The sequence below is a fragment of the Schistocerca nitens genome, chromosome 4 (genome assembly GCF_023898315.1).
Source record: "Schistocerca nitens isolate TAMUIC-IGC-003100 chromosome 4, iqSchNite1.1, whole genome shotgun sequence".
Lineage (NCBI taxonomy): Eukaryota > Metazoa > Arthropoda > Insecta > Orthoptera > Acrididae > Schistocerca > Schistocerca nitens.
Genome location: NC_064617.1, coordinates 606607960 through 606629008, shown reverse-complemented (window position 1 = coordinate 606629008; position 21049 = coordinate 606607960). Strand labels below are relative to the sequence as shown.

At 39.3% G+C, this 21049-nt stretch overlaps 1 protein-coding gene across 1 annotated transcript in view; it reads right to left on the bottom strand.

The window, feature by feature from the left end:
* The window catches only part of LOC126252810 (uncharacterized), a 133828-nt gene that overhangs the window by 3864 nt on the left and 108915 nt on the right, over positions 1–21049 (bottom strand). The window contains exons 9-12 of the mRNA XM_049953750.1: positions 14886–15008; positions 14396–14533; positions 6977–7081; positions 4987–5139 (exon numbers count right to left, since the gene is read on the bottom strand). Of these exons, the coding sequence (XP_049809707.1) occupies positions 4987–5139; positions 6977–7081; positions 14396–14533; positions 14886–15008 (519 nt within the window). The remainder of the gene's footprint in view (positions 1–4986; positions 5140–6976; positions 7082–14395; positions 14534–14885; positions 15009–21049) is intronic.

The following is a 21049-nucleotide window of genomic DNA, read 5'->3' as shown; positions in this document are numbered from 1 at the left end:
GCAAGAGTAATAGAAGGCAGATTTCAGACTACCTAACAGATCAAAACGACAATTTCTGTTTTGACACTGACAATGTTGAGTGTTTATGGAAAAAGTTCAAGGCAATCGTAAAATGCGTTTTAGACAGGTATGTGCCGAGTAAAACTGTGAGGGACGGGAAAAACCCACCGTGGTTCAACAAAGTTAGGAAACTACTGCGAAAGCAAAGAGAGCTTCACTCAAAGTGTAAACGCAGCCAAAACCTCTCAGACAAACAGAAGCTAAACGATGTCAAAGTTAGCGTAAGGAGGGCTATGTGTGAAGCGTTCGGTGAATTCGAAAGTAAAATTCTATGTACCGACTTGACAGAAAATCCTAGGAAGTTCTGGTCTTACGATAAATCGGTAAGTGGCTCGAAACAGCATATCCAGACACTCCTGGATGATGGTGGCATTGAAATAGCGAATGACACGCGTAAAGCTGAAATACTAAACACCTTTTTCCAAAGCTGTTTCACAGAGGAAGATCGCACTGCAGTTCCTTCTCTAAATCCTTGCACAAACGAAAAAATGGCTGACATCGAAATAAGTGTCCAAGGAATAGAAAAGCAACTGGAATCACTCAACAGAGGAAAGTCCACTGGACCTGACGGGATACCAATTCGATTCTACAAAGAGTACGCGAAAGAACTTGCCCCCCTTCTAACAGCCGTGTACCGCAAGTCTCTAGAGGAACGGAAGGTTCCAAATGATTGGAAAAGAGCACAGGTAGTCCCAGTCTTCAAGATGGGTCGTCGAGCAGATGCGCAAAACTATAGACCTATATCTCTGACGTCGATCTGTTGTAGAATTTTAGAACATGCTTTTTGCTCGCGTATCATGTCGTTTTAGGAAACCCAGAATCTACTCTGTAGGAATCAACATGGATTCCAGAAACAGCGATCGTGTGAGACCCAACTCGCTTTATTTGTTCATGAGACCCAGAAAATATTATATACAGGCTCCCAGATAGATGCTATTTTCCTTGGCTTCCGGAAGGCGTTCGATACAGTTGCGCACTGTCGCCTGATAAACAAAGTAAGAGCCCAAGGAATATCAGACCAGCTGTGTGGCTGGATTGAAGAGTTTTTAGTAAACAGAACACGTCTACAGACGTTAAAGTAACCTCTGGCGTGCCACAGGGGAGTGTTATGGGACCATTGCTTTTCACAATATATATAAATGACCTAGTAGATAGTGTCGGAAGTTCCATGCGGCTTTTCGTGGATGATGCTGTAGTATACAGAGAAGTTTACAGCATTAGAAAATTGTAGCGAAATGCAGGAAGATCTGCAGCGGATAGGCACTTGGTGCAGGGAGTGGCAACTGACCCTTAACATAGACAAATGTAATGTATTGCGAATACATAGAAAGAAGGACCCTTTATTGTATGATAGCGGAACAAACACTGGTAGCAGTTACTTCTGTAAAATATCTGGGAGTGTGCGTGCGGAACGATTTGAAGTGGAATGATCATATAAAATTAATTGTTGGTTAGGTGGGTACCAGGTTGAGATTCATTGAGAGAGTCCTTAGAAAATGTAGTCCATCAACAAAGGAGGTGGCTTACAAAACACTCGTTCGACCTATGCTTGAGTATTGCTCATCAGTGTGGGATCCGTACCAGATCGGGTTGACAGAGGAGATGGAGAAGATCCAAAGAAGAGCGGCGCGTTTCGTCACAGGGTTATTTGGTAACCGTGATAGCGTTACGGAGATGTTTAGCAAACTCAAGTGGCAGACTCTGCAAGAGAGGCGCTCTGCATCGCGGTGTAGCTTGCTCGCCAGGTTTCGAGAGGGTGCGTTCCTGGTTGAGGTATGGAATATATTGCTTCCCCCTACTTATACCTCCCGAGGAGATCACGAATGTAAAATTAGAGAGATTAGAGCGCACACGGAGGCTTTCAGACAGTCGCTCTTCCCGCGAACCATACGCGACTGGAACAGAAAAGGGAGGTAATGACAGTGGCACGTAAATTGCCCTCCGCCACACACCGTTGGGTGGCTTGTGGAGTATAGATGTAGATGCAGATTCCCTGATGTTTTGGGGTGGCATTACGTAGGGCCAATGTACGCCGCTGGTGGTCCCAGAAGACAGCGTAATGGCTGTATGATATGTGAATGCCATCCTCCGACCGATAGTGCAACCATATCGGCAGAATATTGGCGAGGCATTTGCCTTCATGGACGATAATTTGCGCCCCCATCGTGCACATATTGTGAATGACTTCCTTCAGGATAATGACGTTGCTCGACTAGAGTGGTCAGCATGTTCTCCAGACCAGACATGAACCCTATCAAAAATGCGTGGGATAGATTGAAAAGGGCTGTTTATGGGCAACGTGACCCACCAACCACTCTGAGGGATCCACGCCGAATCGCCATTGAGGAGTGGGACAATCTGGACCAACAGTTCCTTAATGAACTTGTGGATAGCATGCTATGATGAATACAGGCATGTCTCAATGCAAGAGGATGTGCTGTTAGGTATTAGAGGTTCCGGTGTGTACAGCAATCTGGATCACCATCTCTAAAGGTCTCACTGTGTGGTGGTACAACATGCAATGTGTGGTTTTCATGAGTAATAAAAAGGGCAGAAATGATGTTTATGTTAATCTCTTTTCCAATTTTCTGTACTGGTTCCGGAACTCTTGGAACCAAGGTGATGCAAAATTTTTTTTGATGTGTGCATTAAATCTCACACACTATATCTTAATAGACTAACATTGCAAACTCAACATATAATCAAAATTTTATTATTGTACCTGATTCAAAAGAAAAGTCTACTTTCACAACCATACAGGATGAGTCAGAAAGAATGTCCCTTTTCAGTTGGCCATTGTGACACTGGGTGCATGCAGGTGCTAGCAGGATCGCAAGGGAGTGGGAAATTCAGTTATAATGGACACTTTGAGTGTGCAAGACTCTGTCCATGTGTTTGAGTTTTACATTGAAACGAAGTCAATAGTAATGATGTTTCTGCAGATTAAACCATCGCATGTCATTCCGGATGGCCATACCATACGCCATTGGTGAGCTACGTGATGCATGTATGGGTCAGTGCATTGTAACAACTCTCCTGGACAGTCATGAAATGTGAGGACATGGGAGTACCTTGACCATGAATAGGCATCAGTTCAAACAAGTCATCAATGAACACTCCACCACAGATAACAGATGTGGCAGCTATGGCAGTGTATGTTACACTTTACACCTAAATTTGCAAGCACGGCCTTACAAGCCACAGGTAGTGCAACACTTAAAACCCACTTACAAGATTTGATTTTGTGACACATTTTTGGAAATATGGGCTGATAATCTAGGAATTGTTGAGAGCTTGATGATGACTGACGAGTCCCATTTCGTATTGTCAGGAGCAGTTGAGAAGCAGACTGCAATTTTTGGGGCACTGAGAATGTACAGCAAGTCCACAAAAAGGTGTTACACAGCCCAAAATTACTGTGCCTTCTGAGTGACATGTGTCTATCATTCAGAATTTTGTCACCCCTGCACAACAGCAGCATCCCTGCAGAATCATGTGGCATCAACAGTATGGTGCAACAGCACACACTGCCCATCTGTCAATGGACAAATTGCTTGAACAGTTTCCTAGATGTCTCATCTCCTGTTTTGTTCATGTGGCTTGGCTAGCACATTCCCATGGTCTGATGGCTCCTGATTTATTCCTCTTTCTTTATCTTAAGTCCAGAGTGTGTGAAAGTCGCCCTGAAAACCTCCAAGCACTGGAGGCCAACACCTGTAGAAAAGTTGATAGTATTCCTGTTGGTGTACTGGAGAACATTTTGTGTAGCAGCTTCATAGCTCCATCTACATTTGAGTGCTCTGATAAAGGTGGTGCTTATCTGAGTGACGTGATCGTTTGGAAGTCAGTGCTACATAATGCATGAAACTCCAAAGGCTCACTAACACATCTGCATGAAGCCCTGGTTAACAACATTTTTGTGTACTATGAGAACATTTTGTTTCCCCACAAACTATCTTTGCACCACTCAGAAATCTTAAAAAAAAATCGGCTGGATACTAGTACAGCTGTTCTTCGGTAGTACTTCATTATAGATAACATCATCATCAGCAAAAAGGCTAATGTTACCGGTAATATTATCAGCCAGGTCATTTATATACAACATGAGCAGTAATTATTTCAACACAGTTCTGTAGGGAACACCTGAAGTTACTTCTACATCTCTAGATGGTTAGGAATGGAAGATAAACAGGTGAATTCTGCTGCTGAAGTAAAATGGAAAAACAGTGCTGATAAAGCAGGGCAATTTCCATCTCTCATGGACATCCCATGCCGAAAAGTATGACCATAACACAGATAAGTTCAAGTTAACACAAATACATATGCTTGTGATGTCAACATCAATAGTGCATTTACATATAATCCTGCCCTCAGCTCTCCAGTCCTATATACAAGTAGTGTAGTACCAATGTAGTGGGTAAGCGAAGAGAAAATGACCGGTGTGTCCCAAGCAGTAATATATCTGCCACCAAAATCAAGGAAAATGTGTCCATAGTTACAGGGTCATGGAATAGTGTGATGACCGTTCTATTAAAAAAGATACAAATTTTGAAGTGGTGTTTGTCATCTACTTTCTAGCACATATTTTAACTGTGCACCTGCCAGCCATCTTCATGGGACTCAGTTTGAGATGATTGGCAAGTGCCCAGTTGAAATATCGTGCATGGAAATAGACGGCAACTGGTCACAATCTTGAAATGTTGGGTGTTCAGTATGCCGTGAAGATGTCAAGATATTTAACACTGTTATCATAATGTGTATCCTAAGATGGTAGGTGAAATGCTAAGTACACATGGGCAGCAAATTGGCACAAGTAATGATGCATTATATGCAACTGTGCATTCATATAAATTATATTAGTGTAGTGTGGTTTTGTAAACTACTACTACAAGTATTTTTTAGATAAAAACATTATCCTCTAATTACCTTTCCTTTGGTAACTAGAAGAGCATTGATAGGATTCAGTTTGATTGTTCGGCCTTTTCTCCAATTATTGTCTGTAGGATTTGTGTATAAAAGCTTTCCTTCCATGGAAAATGTTGCTTCTTCATGGTTCCACTCCAACACTTCAAGAGCCATCTAGAAAAAACAGAAATATTTGTTATGAGAACTCTGAGTTGAGGCACAAAAGATGAACTGGAAAAAATCCAAGTATAATTAAAAAGTGCCACTGATCATTTCAACTACCTAGGAGCATGCAATTTTACTGTATTTTACATGCATTCGGAAACTGATGAGAATTTAACCACAAATTTCTCTCACTGACATGCTGCTGCTATAGAGAAGATAGGAACAAGTCTGTCTATAAAAATTACTGTAACATTTTCATACTAGTGTAAGTGATAACACTGTTTGAAAACTTTTAATACAGTCTGAATGAGAAACTAAACAATTAAAATTTTCTAAACTGTAAGCAAAAACTATAACTATAGCAGTTATTACTGGAAGATATTATGAACATCATACTAATAGGTGTCTAGAAGTAAACAACAAGCAAATTTACTATGAGTTACAAAGGTGGAGGAATAGAAAACACATGGGTAAAACAGCAGAGAAATGACAAGTTTTTCGGAACTGATGATCCTGACGGGAGCAAGGGAGTATTTCAGATCTTTGTCAAGGGCATACATATCTCTGTATTCCATCTTTAGACATGTTTGGTGAAATTTTACAACAAAATGAATACTCTGAACACAAGTATTTTTTAATATTTTTACAAATGCAGTCACATAAGAAATAAGAGGAGCTATAAAGCAATGACAATTTTTAAAATTGAGAGTCTACAAGAGATGCCTACAGTTTAGGGGCTGATAACGAGTGTAACAGAGGAAGTAAATTAACTATATTTCTCAAGTAAGAAAAAAATAAAAGATTACATAAATACTCAGAGTAGATACAGTACTGCATGGCAACTTACTTTCTTAGTGAAACATGTTATTGCACACAAAACCTGGTAATCAATAATCTGCTATGTGATTACACTATCAGTCAGCAGTTGAACTGCATACCTATATGGCATGAAAGCACAAATTAAACAAATGTAGCCAAATATTTTCTTGCCACTCTTCTTCGAGGTATGGGAATGTTACTTCAGTAAGCAACAGAAATCTAGTCTGCATATCCAGACATTATTTTGGGGCAAACAATCAGAGAGCATATGGCATGTACATCTGTTATTTAATATAAAAATATCTCAGTTGCTAATGTCTTTACAATTATTTTTTATACAGATATTGAAAAACTACTCATCAAATAACACATTTTTATTTTTTGTCATTCTTAGTTGTCTTATTCTCCATACCAGCAGAAGTAAAATAACAACATTGCTGATCGTCATCCATTTGATTGATTAGATACACTGAAAACTAGCCTTTTGTCTGCTAACAGAGACTCGAACATTCATAAAATTTAGATTTTGGTGGGCCACAGATGTTTCTCCAATTACATCTGATAACAAAAGAGTACCCACATAAGATCTGCATTCATCACATATAATTTACATGGCATGAAGAAAAGGTGAGTAAAAAATTACAATCTGTCTTTTATTAAGAATGACAAATGTCCAGCCAAAGAATGAACACTGACAGTGCATTTTAAAGTTTACATAGTAAACTCTGGAAATCAACTTGGACGTTATTCCATAAAGCTAATAGATCCAACTGAACATGAAATTGTATTGTAAAAATATCCCACTTTACTAAGTATACTACATATGCACTTGTATTACATGATTGTCAGGAGGTTCATGTAGTTATAACAGGATCTGTATTGTTCACTGCATGAGTACTTCTTTCATATGGGCCAGTATGTTCAAACCATTTAATTTATTCTATTTGAAATAGTAGCAGTCTTCATGTATCTTTAATAGATTACCATTTTTGTTTTATAACTGTGATATGGTTTTCACTATGCTTACCTTTCTGAGTTTAATATTAATCATGTCACTTTCACTGCTCAATCTTCGCCCATTGATTATTGATATACGTCTCCAAAGTTTCATGGTGCTGATGTCCTTTGCTTCCTTAAATAAAAATTAATATGATGAGACATCATCATGTTGTTATTGATGGCAACTTACCTCTTAAGATTATTAGTTCATAATAGTTTCTAAAAAGCCAAGGGATCATTTGTTTAAAGGCTTAACTGTGCTTTCACAAGAGAAAATTAAGTACAGAGCTACAGAGAAGCTTACAAACTGTGTCATGCACATACATATCTTTGTATTTCTGTGTTTAGTAATACAGCATGTGTTAATTGCATTTACTGGTTTTCTGTTTCTTGCTGCAGGCATTTCTTCCTAGCTGGAATTCTGACAGCAATGAACCCGCAATGAACAGCAGCAGCTACTTCAACATATTACGTGAATTCATCAGACTGTGTTCACTTCAACTATGGATCTGTCCCACGAATACCACTTTTATGAACAACTTAAGACAACTGGTGACTCCCACAGTGACTTGCATAATGTTTTTACCATCGGGATCAGCCTACATTGCGTGTTAAACACCAAAGTGCTCTTCTACCATCAATTACAACAATGATGAACATGTGCACATGCAATGTATAAGGACTTTTGACCTCCTTGGCAATACTGGTAATTAGTTCAATTTTTCTTCAAAAACACAAGACAATATTCCACCAACTATTTCAGGTCTACACAGCATAGCCTCATGTGATTTTACTGGTCCATACGTGTCAGGCACAAGCCATACGAATCTGTTCATAACCTCATGCAGGGCTCAGCTAGTTGGGACACACAAGAAGATTCTTGGGTTGCCATCCATGCTGGATGTGGTCCCAAGGATCCCATCTGCTGTTGCTCTCAGACCACATGTCCCAGCAGGTCAATGTCAAAATTTCAGTGGAGCATATAGGCAATCGAGTTTTCACCCTAAACACCACTCTCTCAACCGGAGCATCCAGAAACATGATTCATGACCATCACCTTCATACTACACACCATTGGCATATTCAATGATACTCCTAGGCTTGTAGTCCTATCACATAACATGTGGGATCAAGTCCATATCATCACTGATGTCGTACAAGCATCTCTGGTGGACAGCAACTCTGACACTGCGAAGACAGCGTTGCTCCATTGACCTGCCAAGAGACCAGAGCACAAACTGCAACAAGTAATTTGCCAGCCGCTGTGGTCGAGCGGTTCTAGGAGCTTCAGTCTGGAACTGTGCTGCTGAAACAGTCACAGGTTTGAATCCTGCCTCAGGCATGGATGTGTGTGATGTCCTTAGGTTAGTTAGGTTTAAGTAGTTTTAAGTCTAGGGTACTGATGACCTCAGATGTTAAGTCCCATAGTGCTTAGAGTCATTTTTGAACATGTAATTTATGAGGAAAAATTGGGCAACAGGACACCTCCAGTTTGGAGACATCTCTGTACATCAATCGATTTGACTCTTGTGCCAGACTGCACGCTGTGGCTTTTCAAACTACCACCTCAGATACAGTTGGCAATTATCTTGCACAAAAGCAAAATGATAGAATGCAAATTTGTCCTGGCTGATAGGCCTTTTGCTCTCCTACAGCAATGACAATACACAGATGAGACAGACCACAATGTTTGTGCCAGTACATTCCAAGCATGACACACTGCCCGCAGCCACAAGCAGTTGATGCTGCCCATGCAGTTACATACAGTCATGAGTGTAACATCACTAGCCTCCACCAGGGGGGCCATGACCTTCAGCCACCTGTGATGGCCATGTCCATGGCTGACAATGCCATTCCTTGGACACGAATCAATGTGACAATGACTGTGTTGGTTTCACACTTGCTTTACCAGCACGGCATGCAACTGCTCCACACTGTGCAACCACCCAGATTCAAAGATGTGGTCTGTCATAGACTCTCTGGAATGCTGTACACAGTGAAGTCACCTGTGGTTGTAACACATGAGCCAAACTAGTTGTATTCCATTTCTGAGTGACAGTACGAGACTCTACATGTTGGATGACTCAACAAATCAATACTTCCTGATTGACGCTAGCTCAGAAGTGAGCACCGTTGCCAGAGAGAAACCACCAATGGAGTTAATGATCCTGATATACATCTACATAATGCTAATGTCACTCATATCAGACTTTTTGGGACTGTTATGCACACTATGCACCTCGATCTGCACAAGAAATTCCCATGGCAATTTCTGGTTGTACATGTTTTGGGTTGCAAATGTTTGAGAACCAACCTTTGGCATGGATTTTTGTCATCAAATTCATCTTTCCCAAGACCTAACATGAAGTATACTCAGGCAAACCAACATTGGAGGGCCAGTACCCCATAGTACCAGCTTCCCATCACCGCATCCATGGGCATTCCCAGAGGAGACTTTTCTGAAAGAGCTTTCCTCAGTCTACACATGACTCCCATCTCCAACTGTTTAATGACCATTGGACTCAGAAATACAAAAGGTGATTATGAGATACGAAGAAGTGGAAAAGGAGAGGCTCCGGCAATGCAACGAGAATCTTGAATTGCACACCACAATACTTTTGGTAGGGGGTGAACTGGATTCTGCACATTCTTACCTGTGGCACTTACAGCAGGAATGGAATCACCATCTCCACGACTTATCGCAAATACTGGTCAGTATAGAGAACTTTTCAAACAGTGTGCATGCATCTGTCATGTATGCCCCCCCATGTTCCCCAGATATCACAGGTGACCCTTAAACACAGAAGCCTTAGATATGACACCATGCACAAAATCAATACTATACCAGGTCTGCTGGTCTGCCACAAAGCAAGCAGACTGGTATCAGACTGACTATGAGGAGCTAAATTACTGCAAGCTGGTATAATCAGGCATTCTGATAATATGTGGGCTTCACCCATACACTTAGTTTCCAAGAAAGATGGAATGTACAGATTATGTGATTATTGCGTCCTCAATGCTCGCATGGTACCTGATAGTTACCTGATACCAAAGTTCCAAGACTTTTCTCATACCTTAGCAGGTACTTTCATGTTTGGTGTTCTAGACAGTAAAATTTTGCCTGCAAATTCCCATAGCTACTGAAGACATATCCAAATCAGTTATAATAACACTGTTGGAGCTCTGTGAATTTTTGTTCATGCCTTTTGTTTTGAAAAGTGCAGGCCAAGAATGTCAACACTTCACTGATGACATTCTCTTCAAATTTCCATGCTGTTATGCATAATTGGATGATATTTTAGTTTACTTTTAGCATTTCTGGAAGAACATGAGGATCATATTACACTCATTTTTGAGACCCTTGAACATTTCAATGTAGTGATGAACGACAACAAGTGCCAACTTTGATAGCCCAGTGCAACATTCCTGGGTCACTCTGTTAGTCGAAATGAGGTTCAACCTCCAACTCAACACATGAACCTTTCCACCAGCTTCTATGGGACAGGATTTATCATGAGTTATGGAGACAACTGCCCATGATTAATTTCTACAGGCATCACTTGCCCCAAGTGGCAAAAACACATGCTTCAAGTAGGCTCTCACTTGGACTCCTCAAATTCTTCAAACATTTGACCAAATTAAGCTCAGCTTATTACACACTACAATATCAGCCCATCCAGCCACAGTAGCTCTCTTGGCAGTTACCTCTGACACGACTGGCACTGCGATTGGAGCTGTGCTTCAACAACAGTTGCAGGTGAGCAACTATTGTTACCATTCTTCTCACAGTAGTTAACCTTGTCTCATCATAAGAGGTCAGCTTATGGTAGAGAGCTGCTTACAGTATACTAGGCAGTGCAACACTTTAAGGAAGTCATCAAGGGTAGACCACCCACTATTTACATGGACTATTGACCACTGACAAATTGCATATGTAATCTAGCAAAGGACTGTTCTCCACATTCTCCACACCATTTCCACCATCTTGATTACATTGCACAGTTTGCTACCAATCTCAGGTACACAAACAATGCACTATCAGCAGACATCAACTACAGTGTGACACAGAATAATGGGAATGTTTGAAATGAGTAGTGGCAGCCATGGGCAGGTTGCAGCACTGTGGGTTCATGACAGTTAGTAAGTTAACAGTCCGCCATTTCACTAATCATGGATCAGTGGAACAGACAACAGCGTGTGTTAGCCATAAAAATCTTTTATAAAAACAATGGTGGTTTGGTATGGCTCAGAGGGAGTTTCAATGTTTTTATAGTTTAGGATGACATAATGCCATTCCTTCAAAACATGTGATAAAATGTTGGATTAATAACTTTGAAGAGACTGGATTTGTCCTCAAGTGTACAAACTACAGATGGTGCAACAACTGAAGGACAATGATTACCAGTTACGATTAGGATTCTGTAGACAAATGATAACAAAAATAAACAATGACAGTGAATTTCTAAACAAATTGTGGATATCAGATGAGGCACATTTCCATCTCATAGGTTATGGGAATAAACAGAACAACTGTTACTGGCCAAACACAAATCCTAATGACGTTCATGAGCGCCCTTTACATGCTAGTAAAGTGACAGTATGGTGTGGTGTTTCATCACATGGGATTATTGGACTGTATTTTTTCACAGATGAACAGGGAACCACAATAACTGTCAATGCCGATCATTACTTGGAGATGTTACGAACTTTCATTACACCTGCATTGAACAATTTTCCAAACATTCAAGAAGCCTGGTTTCAACAGGATGGAGCGACATCACACACTGCACGGAAATCAATGGCATATGTGCTAGAACTGTTTGGCAAGCGTGTGATCTCAAAATCTGGTAATATTCCCTGGCCCCCAAGATCGCCATGTTTATCCGTTTTGATTTTTTCTTGTGGGGTTACCTCAAGAGCAAAGTCTACACGACTCGATGAAAAACCTGGGATGAGTTAAAACAGAGAATTACAGATGCAATTCACAGTATCCCAGCTCAGATGTTGCTGTGGTCAATGAGGATTCTCAACAGCAGATTTCACGGATGTATTTCTACAGGAGGACGCCATATTAGGGACATATTTAAAAAAATAAAAATAAAAAATAAAATAAAATAAAAAAAAATGATAAATGCCATCAATGTTTCGTAAATGCCAAAGTTGAAAGGTTTCAATTACTATGAATGCAATTTATTTCCTTCATCACTTCTAGTGTTATTGGATTGTGGAAATGTTCCTGTTTTTCTGTATCAACTTGTGTAACAAAAGCACCAAGGCCCAACAGAAGGATTCACACATCTGCAATCCCCCACAAGACACTATAACTATTTGATTTGAGTGGTTCACTATTCCTGATTCCTCCATACAGTTCTTGTGTGACTTGTCACAGAACTGCTTCTGCCCATTAGGCTCACTCACTCACTATGACAAAGCCTATTTTCGATATACTGCATGGACTGTCGTACTCAGGTGTACACCTCACTACTAAACTTGTTACGGACCAATTGTCTGATCAGATGTGAAGTGAGACTGCAAACTCTGGACGAAAAACCTGGACAGCTTGCCAGTGCAGCAAGACTGGTCAACATGTACAGCCAAATCACATGCAATATAAAATACCCAAAGACCAATTACAATGTGTACAGCTCAACCTAGTCGGCCCCTTACTAAATTTGGAAGCTTTACAGTGTGTTCTTTCTGCAATCAATCACATCACCTGCTGGACTGCGGCAACACCCTTGCCAGACACAATGGTGCAAACAACAGTGAGGGCATTTGCACAATTGTGTATATAACATTCTGGCTGCCCGTCATCCATCACTACCAACCAAGGCCACCAATTTTGAGTCTGCTCTATTCTCCAAACTATCTTTGTGGCATCCATTGCTTCTGCACCACAGTATACCATCCACAGAGCAATGGTTTGGTGGAATGCTGGCCTCAAACAGTCACACCAGTACTTATGTGTTGCGGGGCCACTGGACAGTTTACTTACCCTGGCTTCTTTTAGGTGTGCATTCTGTGTTCAAAGAAGACCTCCATGCCTCTTCAGCAGAGATTTTACAGGATGTTCCATTTACTGGCAGATTTTGTCTTTCTGGTACAGCCAGCAATGACTACAGAGTTACCAGCTTTAGTCTGGAGAGTGAAACAACACAGCATGCAACTAAGAATACTGCCATCCCAGCCCCATGGCTCAGCATAGCTGAGCACTCTGCCACTACAACTTCATAATCTCAGTGCTGACCAGCAATCCAACTAAAGTCATCCCTGATGACCCCTCCCCCTCCCCTCTCCTTTACTCATGCCACCTGTCCTAAGAAGGGGAGCTGTGTACAGCACTGCAGCCAGCCATTGGATGTTTGGTCATGCAGAACTGTGGAAAAAAAGTCAGCATCTGCAACCTTCGGTGACCTCCTCCTGCTTCTGCTTCGGGCTCCTGGGGAAGGCTGGGTGGGGTGGGTGCTCCATAGGGACCTCACCATTGATGATATAAAATATTAGAGAACAAGACTCTTTGGCACTAAGTTTAGCTTCCCACGAGGAGCATGTCTTTGAATGAGCTAGTTTGTTGTCAACAGCTGTACCATGCACATGTGTTTATTTGTATGTCTGTGTTTAGTAATGAAGTGTGTTCTAATCACTTTTACTGGTGTTCTGCTTCTTCCTATGAGCATTCCTAGCTGGAATTCCCATGAGTATGTAGTTCATTAGTGTTATTTTTCCCAGTTTTACCCCATTTAACGTGCATTTTTTTGCAAAGTCATTGAATATTTCTTGATAGGAGTCATTGTGCTCATATGTCTCCAAGGCTTCAGTTTCATAGCCAAAGCTCTGATTCTGTGATGAAATTACTTTCATGGTATCCTCCTAACTTTACTTAGAACCATTACTGACTTTCTCACATGTCACATACTTTATGTAATTCATGGCATACTAATCTTGAGTTTCTGGCATAAATCATTCATTTCTTCCAGAAATGAATGTTTGCTGCTGGCTGTTCAAACAACCAGAATTCAGCTTACTTTATCACCTGTTAACACTTCTTCAACAACTAAAAGCTCAAGTTTTACATTCAGTAGTTGCCTTCTAAATATGATGGAGAAACAAGACTAGTGTAATTGTCAGTCAGTGGAGTACTGAGGTACAGCAACTAAAAATCTATCAAGGGAAGCCAAGGATTGTAGTACATTATGTACTCACAATTAGCCCCATCCAGTTAAGGTAAGGTTTCAAGTAATTACAGCGTCTGTCTGGTCATGCCTGAGCTGCTCTGATTTCTCAAAAGCTCTATTCTTACTTCTGAAATCATTACTAACTAGCACACTCGATAATTTCTGTGGACTGATGATACAGCTCATGCTATATCAGTACAAAAAACATGTTTTTATACATTCTTTATTTTCATTGATATTGTCATATCAAGTACAACAGTATGTATACTCACTGAATTGATATGCTCAAGGTGCAACTCAATCTTGTGCTGAGCTTGCTTGAGCAGTTCTCTTCCCTCATGATGTGCAGGAGTCAATTTGTATAGCCGTGCCAAAAGCAGGGGATATTTGGTAACTCGCTGCACTGGTACCTAAAAGTAAGAGATAGTACAAGTACCGTAACATGTAGAAAACAATGGCATACAAACAAAAATTGTGTCTAAGTCACATAGTCAAATACCAGGTACATTTACCATCAGCTGAAAAATTTTCTCTGGCTGGTTTTACACCTTGGCAGTCTACTAATATGCCACAGACATATAATTAGAACATATAAAATGATGTTTGTAAAGGCTTTTGATGTATTTTCTCAGTACTGATCATTTGTGACAAATTTCAATTTTTCAGTTTGGAAGAATCTATAAGTTTTTAAGTTCATATTGTGTTTTGCATCAGAGACTTCTACCCATTAATAAAGATAAAAATGAATGATGTGTTACTCACCATTAAGAAAGAGTTGAGATTCATGCGTCTCAATACAGCATTTTCCATTTGGGAAACCCTAAGGAAAATGCGAAGAATTTCCTTTTCCTTCTCAAGATTCGATAACAGCATTGAAGCTGCTCCCTGAAAAATATGGTACATTTGCAGTTAAGCAAGAAATCAGTCTTATGGGTAGTCTGGGAGACAATTAAGCTGTTTTTTCTACATTTATATTGTTAAATTATTGTGATAAACAGTCTAATGAAATATGCTTTATTGTGTTGAGTTTTACACACACACACACACACACACACACACACACAAACACACTGAGGCAAGTAAATGTCCCAGTAGATTTTTTGTAAAGCACCTACACTTCAAATACTGATGACATCTGCAAAACTAATTATATTGCATAACATGTTAAATAAACCAAACAAAATCACTTTTAGTGACACATACAGAAACACATACATGCCGTAGGCTTACATATTTCTGGAGAATATGAAACTTACAAGCAGTATATAAAATGATCAAGCTTAAAACTATGTGACAATACTGTTACTGTGATTTAAACAGCATAAGCCAACTACAAAACTGAAAAGTTGTAGTTGTAATTGCAGTACATTATATCCGAAACTCCAGACTTGAACAGTAATCCTCTGTCCACCAAAGAAGATGTGAAGCTCCATAAGGCCATTAGATAAAATGTCTCCCTACACCAGGAGCTCACCAGTACTACCTGGTATCTTTTCATCATGTTTCTATTACTATATCAGCCACCAATTTTCCTCTAGATGAAATGGAATGAATGTATAAGGTCAGTAGTAGAGAATGTGAATAGTCAACTTCAGTTTATTGGGATAAGTTTAGAACAATGTAGCTCATCCATGAAGGAGACCACATATAGAACACTGGTATGACCCATTCTTGAGTACTGCTTGAATGTATGGAATCCCTGCCAGATTGGATTAAAGGAAGACACTGAAGCAATTCAGAGGTGTGCGGCTAGTTTGTTGCCAGTAAGTTTGATCAACATGCATTTTACAGAGATGCTTCATTAACTCAAATGGGAATCCATGGAGGGGAGAACATATTCTTTTTGCAAAACACTACTGTGATAATTTAGAGAACCAGCATTTGTGGCTGGCTGCAGTACAATTCTACTGCCACCAATGTAGATAACCATGAATACAAAATAAGAGAAATTAGGGGTCTTGTGGAGGCATACAGAAATTTGTTCTTATGTTGCTTGATCTTTGAGTGGAACAAAAAGGAAATGACTGCTAGTGGTACAAGGTGTTCTCTGCCATGCACAGTATTGTGGCTTCTGGAGTATGTATGTAGCTATAGATGTAGGTGCAATTAGAATTATTGCACAAAATTAAGGAGGATTCACCCGAGAAGATCCCTCCATCCATTCATGGTCCAACCATGGAGTTACTGACTAAACAATAAATCAGCCTTTGTCCACAGTTCCACAGATAGAGGTCAACTATTCTGAAGTTCCTGAATGGGCTTGTTCAGAATTGGCAACTCCTGAGGCAGTTGTAAGCTTTGAGACAACTGTGTAACAGATGTTGTTTCATTCATGGTGGTATTTGGGCCATGGTAACTGTGCTGTGGTGTGGTTACTATTTCTCAAACTTGTATCATTTTGTGAGAAACAATTCCACTACACCCAACTACCATACATAATGAACATCACCTGTCATAGTCTAGGATTCACTGAACATCATCCACAGATATCACCGATAATAATTGTGGGTACTGTCAATGGCAGATCTGTAGATCTGAAGTGGTCTATTGCCTTCAGAGCATTCCTGAAGCTGCATTTTAACAGCACAGTCCTTGCATATCTCTGATAGGAAATGTTCAGAACTCCACTCTATGACAGGATTTGCTTTTTCCCTGACATCCTCTCATACGTGAACAATTTCTGTTGACATGGATGCTGTTTCCCACTTTATTGACTGGCTCATGACACTTGACCAGTAAAAAAATTACATTTGGATTCTGGTAGAAGCTGTCTCAATTGGAATCCCTAAGTGACATACAAAATTTCGAGAAAACACAGTATATACAATTCTGTACAGTAAATGGCATAACACCACAGATAAATAAAGACTATGAACAGAAGTCTGTTGCTAAGGCAGAATATTCAAAATTTCTGGGTGTACACATTGACGAGAAATTGAATTGGAAGAAACACATCGATGATCTGCTGAAACGGCTAGGTTCTGATACTTATGCTATTAGGTTTATTTCAAATTTTTATGACAAACATCAGTGAATTAGCCTACTATGCCTATTTTCATTCACTGATTTCATGTGGCATCATATTTTGGGGTAATTCATCATTAAGAGAAAAAGTATTCATAGCACAAAAGCATGTAATGAGAGTAATAGCTGCAGCCCACCAAGATCACCTTGCTGACATTTATTAAGGAACTCGAGATTTTCACAGTTCCTTCACAATACAAATATTCACTTATGAAATTTGTTATTAATAACCCATCCCAATTAAAAAATAACAGCGAAATGCATAGCTACAACACTAGAAGAAAGGATGATCTTCACTGTTCTGGGTTCAATCTAACTTTAGCACAGAAAGGGTTGAATTATGTTGCCACAAAAATCTTTGGTCATTTTCCAAATAGCATTAAAAGTCTGACAGATAGCCAACCAATATTTAAAAACAAATTAAGAGAAATAAAGGATTTTTTAAAGTTTTTTTAAAATTACCGCTACCAGTCACAAACTTTGTCAACTATTGTATTACTTATTTATTTAGCAACACGTTTTGAGGGTTAAGCCTCATCTTCAGGCTTTGGCATTACAAAAACAACTTTTAAATAAGGTAATACTGATATTACACAGTATTTTTGTATATGCTGTGGTCATCTTTGTTCTTCTGGCATATAAGAAAAGACTATTTAATATCAGTATGACCTTATTGTAAAGTTGTTTTGTAATGCCTTTTAGCCTGAAGATGAGGTTTAACCCTTGAAAGATGTTGCTAAGTAAATAAGTAATACAACAGTTGACAAAGTTTAGCAGCAATTTAAAAAAAACCTTTACATACTTCTTGAGACAGTCACGGTCGAAAAATAGTCAAAATGACTTCAAATTAAGAGAATTTCTGAATGAATGACAACTCCTTCTACTGAACAGACGAATTTTAGATAGGCCTATTAGAAAAAAAAAAATTGTGCAAGGAAACTTATGTTAAGGGGAGTATGAATGGTGGAATTGGTCGAAAAGTGACATATTCGGATTATTACCTCTTATTAATATTTGATCTCTCCTGAATAATTTGATGCATTATTTGTCGAAAAATTCCAATTGGAAGGGTAGTTTTTATCATTTCAAAGTTAATAGTGCATGTGTAAAATTATCCAGTCGTTCTGCACTGACTTGCCTAAGTATCTCTATCTCTTCAATTATTCAATCTAGAAGGCTGTGGTTTTCAGCTATTTATTCCTTGAAACCATGTTAATGTTCATGTTAGGAGGTTGGATGCACTGTGTAAACAGAAATAGTGGTATTGACAATCATTTTGTTTATTTACTTTGTGGTTGTCATGTTTCATAAGTTTTGAACTGAAAACATAGTGGTTTGGTGTGTTATTATACCCTCTTATACCTCTTTTCAACATGACGAAAAGAAAGGGTTGTTTTAAGAAGTGACATTTCCATGGAAATCAGCATATCACAAAATCTGAATCCAGTGTTGATCCTGAAATAGATTTTTCACAGACCCATGGTAAGGACACGCCTACTAGTGCTTCGAAGAGGAAACTTGGAGACTTTGAGGATTTATTTAGTGGCAAAGATCAAAATAGTTTAGGTTATGTTCTTTTAGATTTGAGTGTGTTAGGACAAGTTTTGCAAGATGCTGTGTCATGTAAGGTTTGTGGTGGGCAAATTAGTATCTCTGAGGACACATCTGCAAGGATTGGACTGGCTAACAAACTTGATATTCAGTGCGAAGTTTGCAGGCTCTCGACATCATTTTGGACTTCTGAAAAGTGCAAGAATGACTTGGATGAGAGCAATGTTAGATTCCTCTATGGAATGAGGTGCATTGGGAAAGGATTGACTGCGGCTGAAACGCTGAACTTGCCAAACCCACAAATCAGATCAAGTGAGTACACAGAAGTAATTGGTGAGTGTGTCAAATCTGTTTCTGTTGCTTCTATGAAAGCTGCTGCTAAAGAAGCAGTAGAATTAAATAACACCACAGACTTATCTGTGGAAGTTGATGGCACATGACAGAAAAGAGGTCACACATCAAAAAATGCAGTTGCAACTGTCACTAGTGTTGACACAGGTAAAGTTTTAGACATTGAAGTGCTAACTAAATACTGTTATCAGTGTAAATCAGTTGATGAAACAAGTGAAAGCATAAAACAAATTGTGCTAAGAATTATGAGGGAACTAGTGGGTGTATGGAGGCTACTGCAGTTGTTTCTATGTTCAGACGTTCACAACAGGAGAGAGGTGTGTGTTACACCGAGTACTTGGGGGATGGTGATTCAAAAGCTTACAAATCAGTAGTGGAAAGCCAACCTTATGGTAATAAGCAGATTGTTAAGATTGAATGTGTGGGCCACGTTCAAAAACGGATGGGAACACGTCTCCGAAAACTGAAGCAGACAGAAGGAAAAGAGAAGTTATCAGATGGAAAGACTCTAAATGGTAATGGAAGACTTACAGACAAAAACATTGATGAACTCCAGCATTATTATGGAATGGCAATAAGAAACAATACACATGACCTACAAGGGATGAAACGAGCAGTGTGGGCTACATTCATCCACAAACCTTCCACTGACGATACACCTATACATGGTCTTTGTCCATCTGGTGCTGATTCATGGTGCAAGTATCGCAAAGCTCAGGCAGCGGGTAGCGAGGAACAATTTAGGCACAAAAATAGCATACCATCTGCAGTGATGGAAGCTACTAAACCAATATATAGAGAATTAGCTCATCCTGACCTTCTTTCCAAATGTCTCCATGGTCGAACACAAAACCCGAATGAGTCTTTCAATAATGTAATTTGGACCCGCATACCAAAAAATGTCTTTGTAGGAAGGAAAACTCATGCTTGGGTGTTTGTGATGCTGTGATAACTTTTAATGATGGTATAAAGGGAAGAACTGGGGTACTAGAGGAACTTGGTATCACTCCAGGTGATAACACACTGCAAGCCTTTCAGCGAATGGATCGACTTAAGATCATGAAAGCCCAGCGTGCATCAGAGGAAATGACTAAAGAAGCAAGAGGCAGGAATAGAAGGAAGCTTCTAGCTTTGCAGGATCGTCAAGAACAGGATCCAGATAATGCTGATTATGGGCCTGGCTGTTTCTAGAAGCTGGCATGCCTCCATGTGTAAGTTAATATCAAATAAAATGTTTGAACTTGATTTGCTGGAAATGACATTTTTAAAATAATTTGACCCATTATCTCAGGAACTATTACAGATACATAACTCTAATTTTACACTATGTTACCACTTAGTATACTGCAGCTACTGAACTTCCCAAAACGTCTCTACCTCTAACGATTTTTTACTTACGGAAGAAAAAGTGGACTTTTAAAAGAAAATATTGAACAACATTTAAAAAAAAATCATAACTAGCTAATTATTTCTCTGTACATTTTGATTCTGGTTCAGTAATCAGAAAAGGGGTGATATTATACATCTCAAAAATTTCAGATCTCTATCTGTCACAGATTCTGAGATAATGGGTTATCAATATTGCAAATTTAACACTGTGGGTATAGAACGTATGTACTCCCCTTAAAGTGACATGTTCAACATCATTACAAAATGTCATATTCATGATCTATGGAACAAGTATGTATGTATGTATGAATGTAAAATTCCAATTAAATGTGAATAACTGTAGGTATATATACGGGACAGGTGATTCTTCCATCAAATTATGGTTTTTGGCATTTAATTGAGTTCACTGAAGGTCATATCTTGAATAAATTTCTTTGATTTTTGATGAACTCTCCATGTTGTAGCTGTTATCACATACAGTATCATAAGAACAGAGTTTTATTTTGTATCCTCTGTCGTACTTTGCTTCAGAATAGAGAAATGAGAACTGCACTATTTGGATTGCACTACAACATTGTGGGAAGCTGAACTTTTGATACAAAAGGAAGATA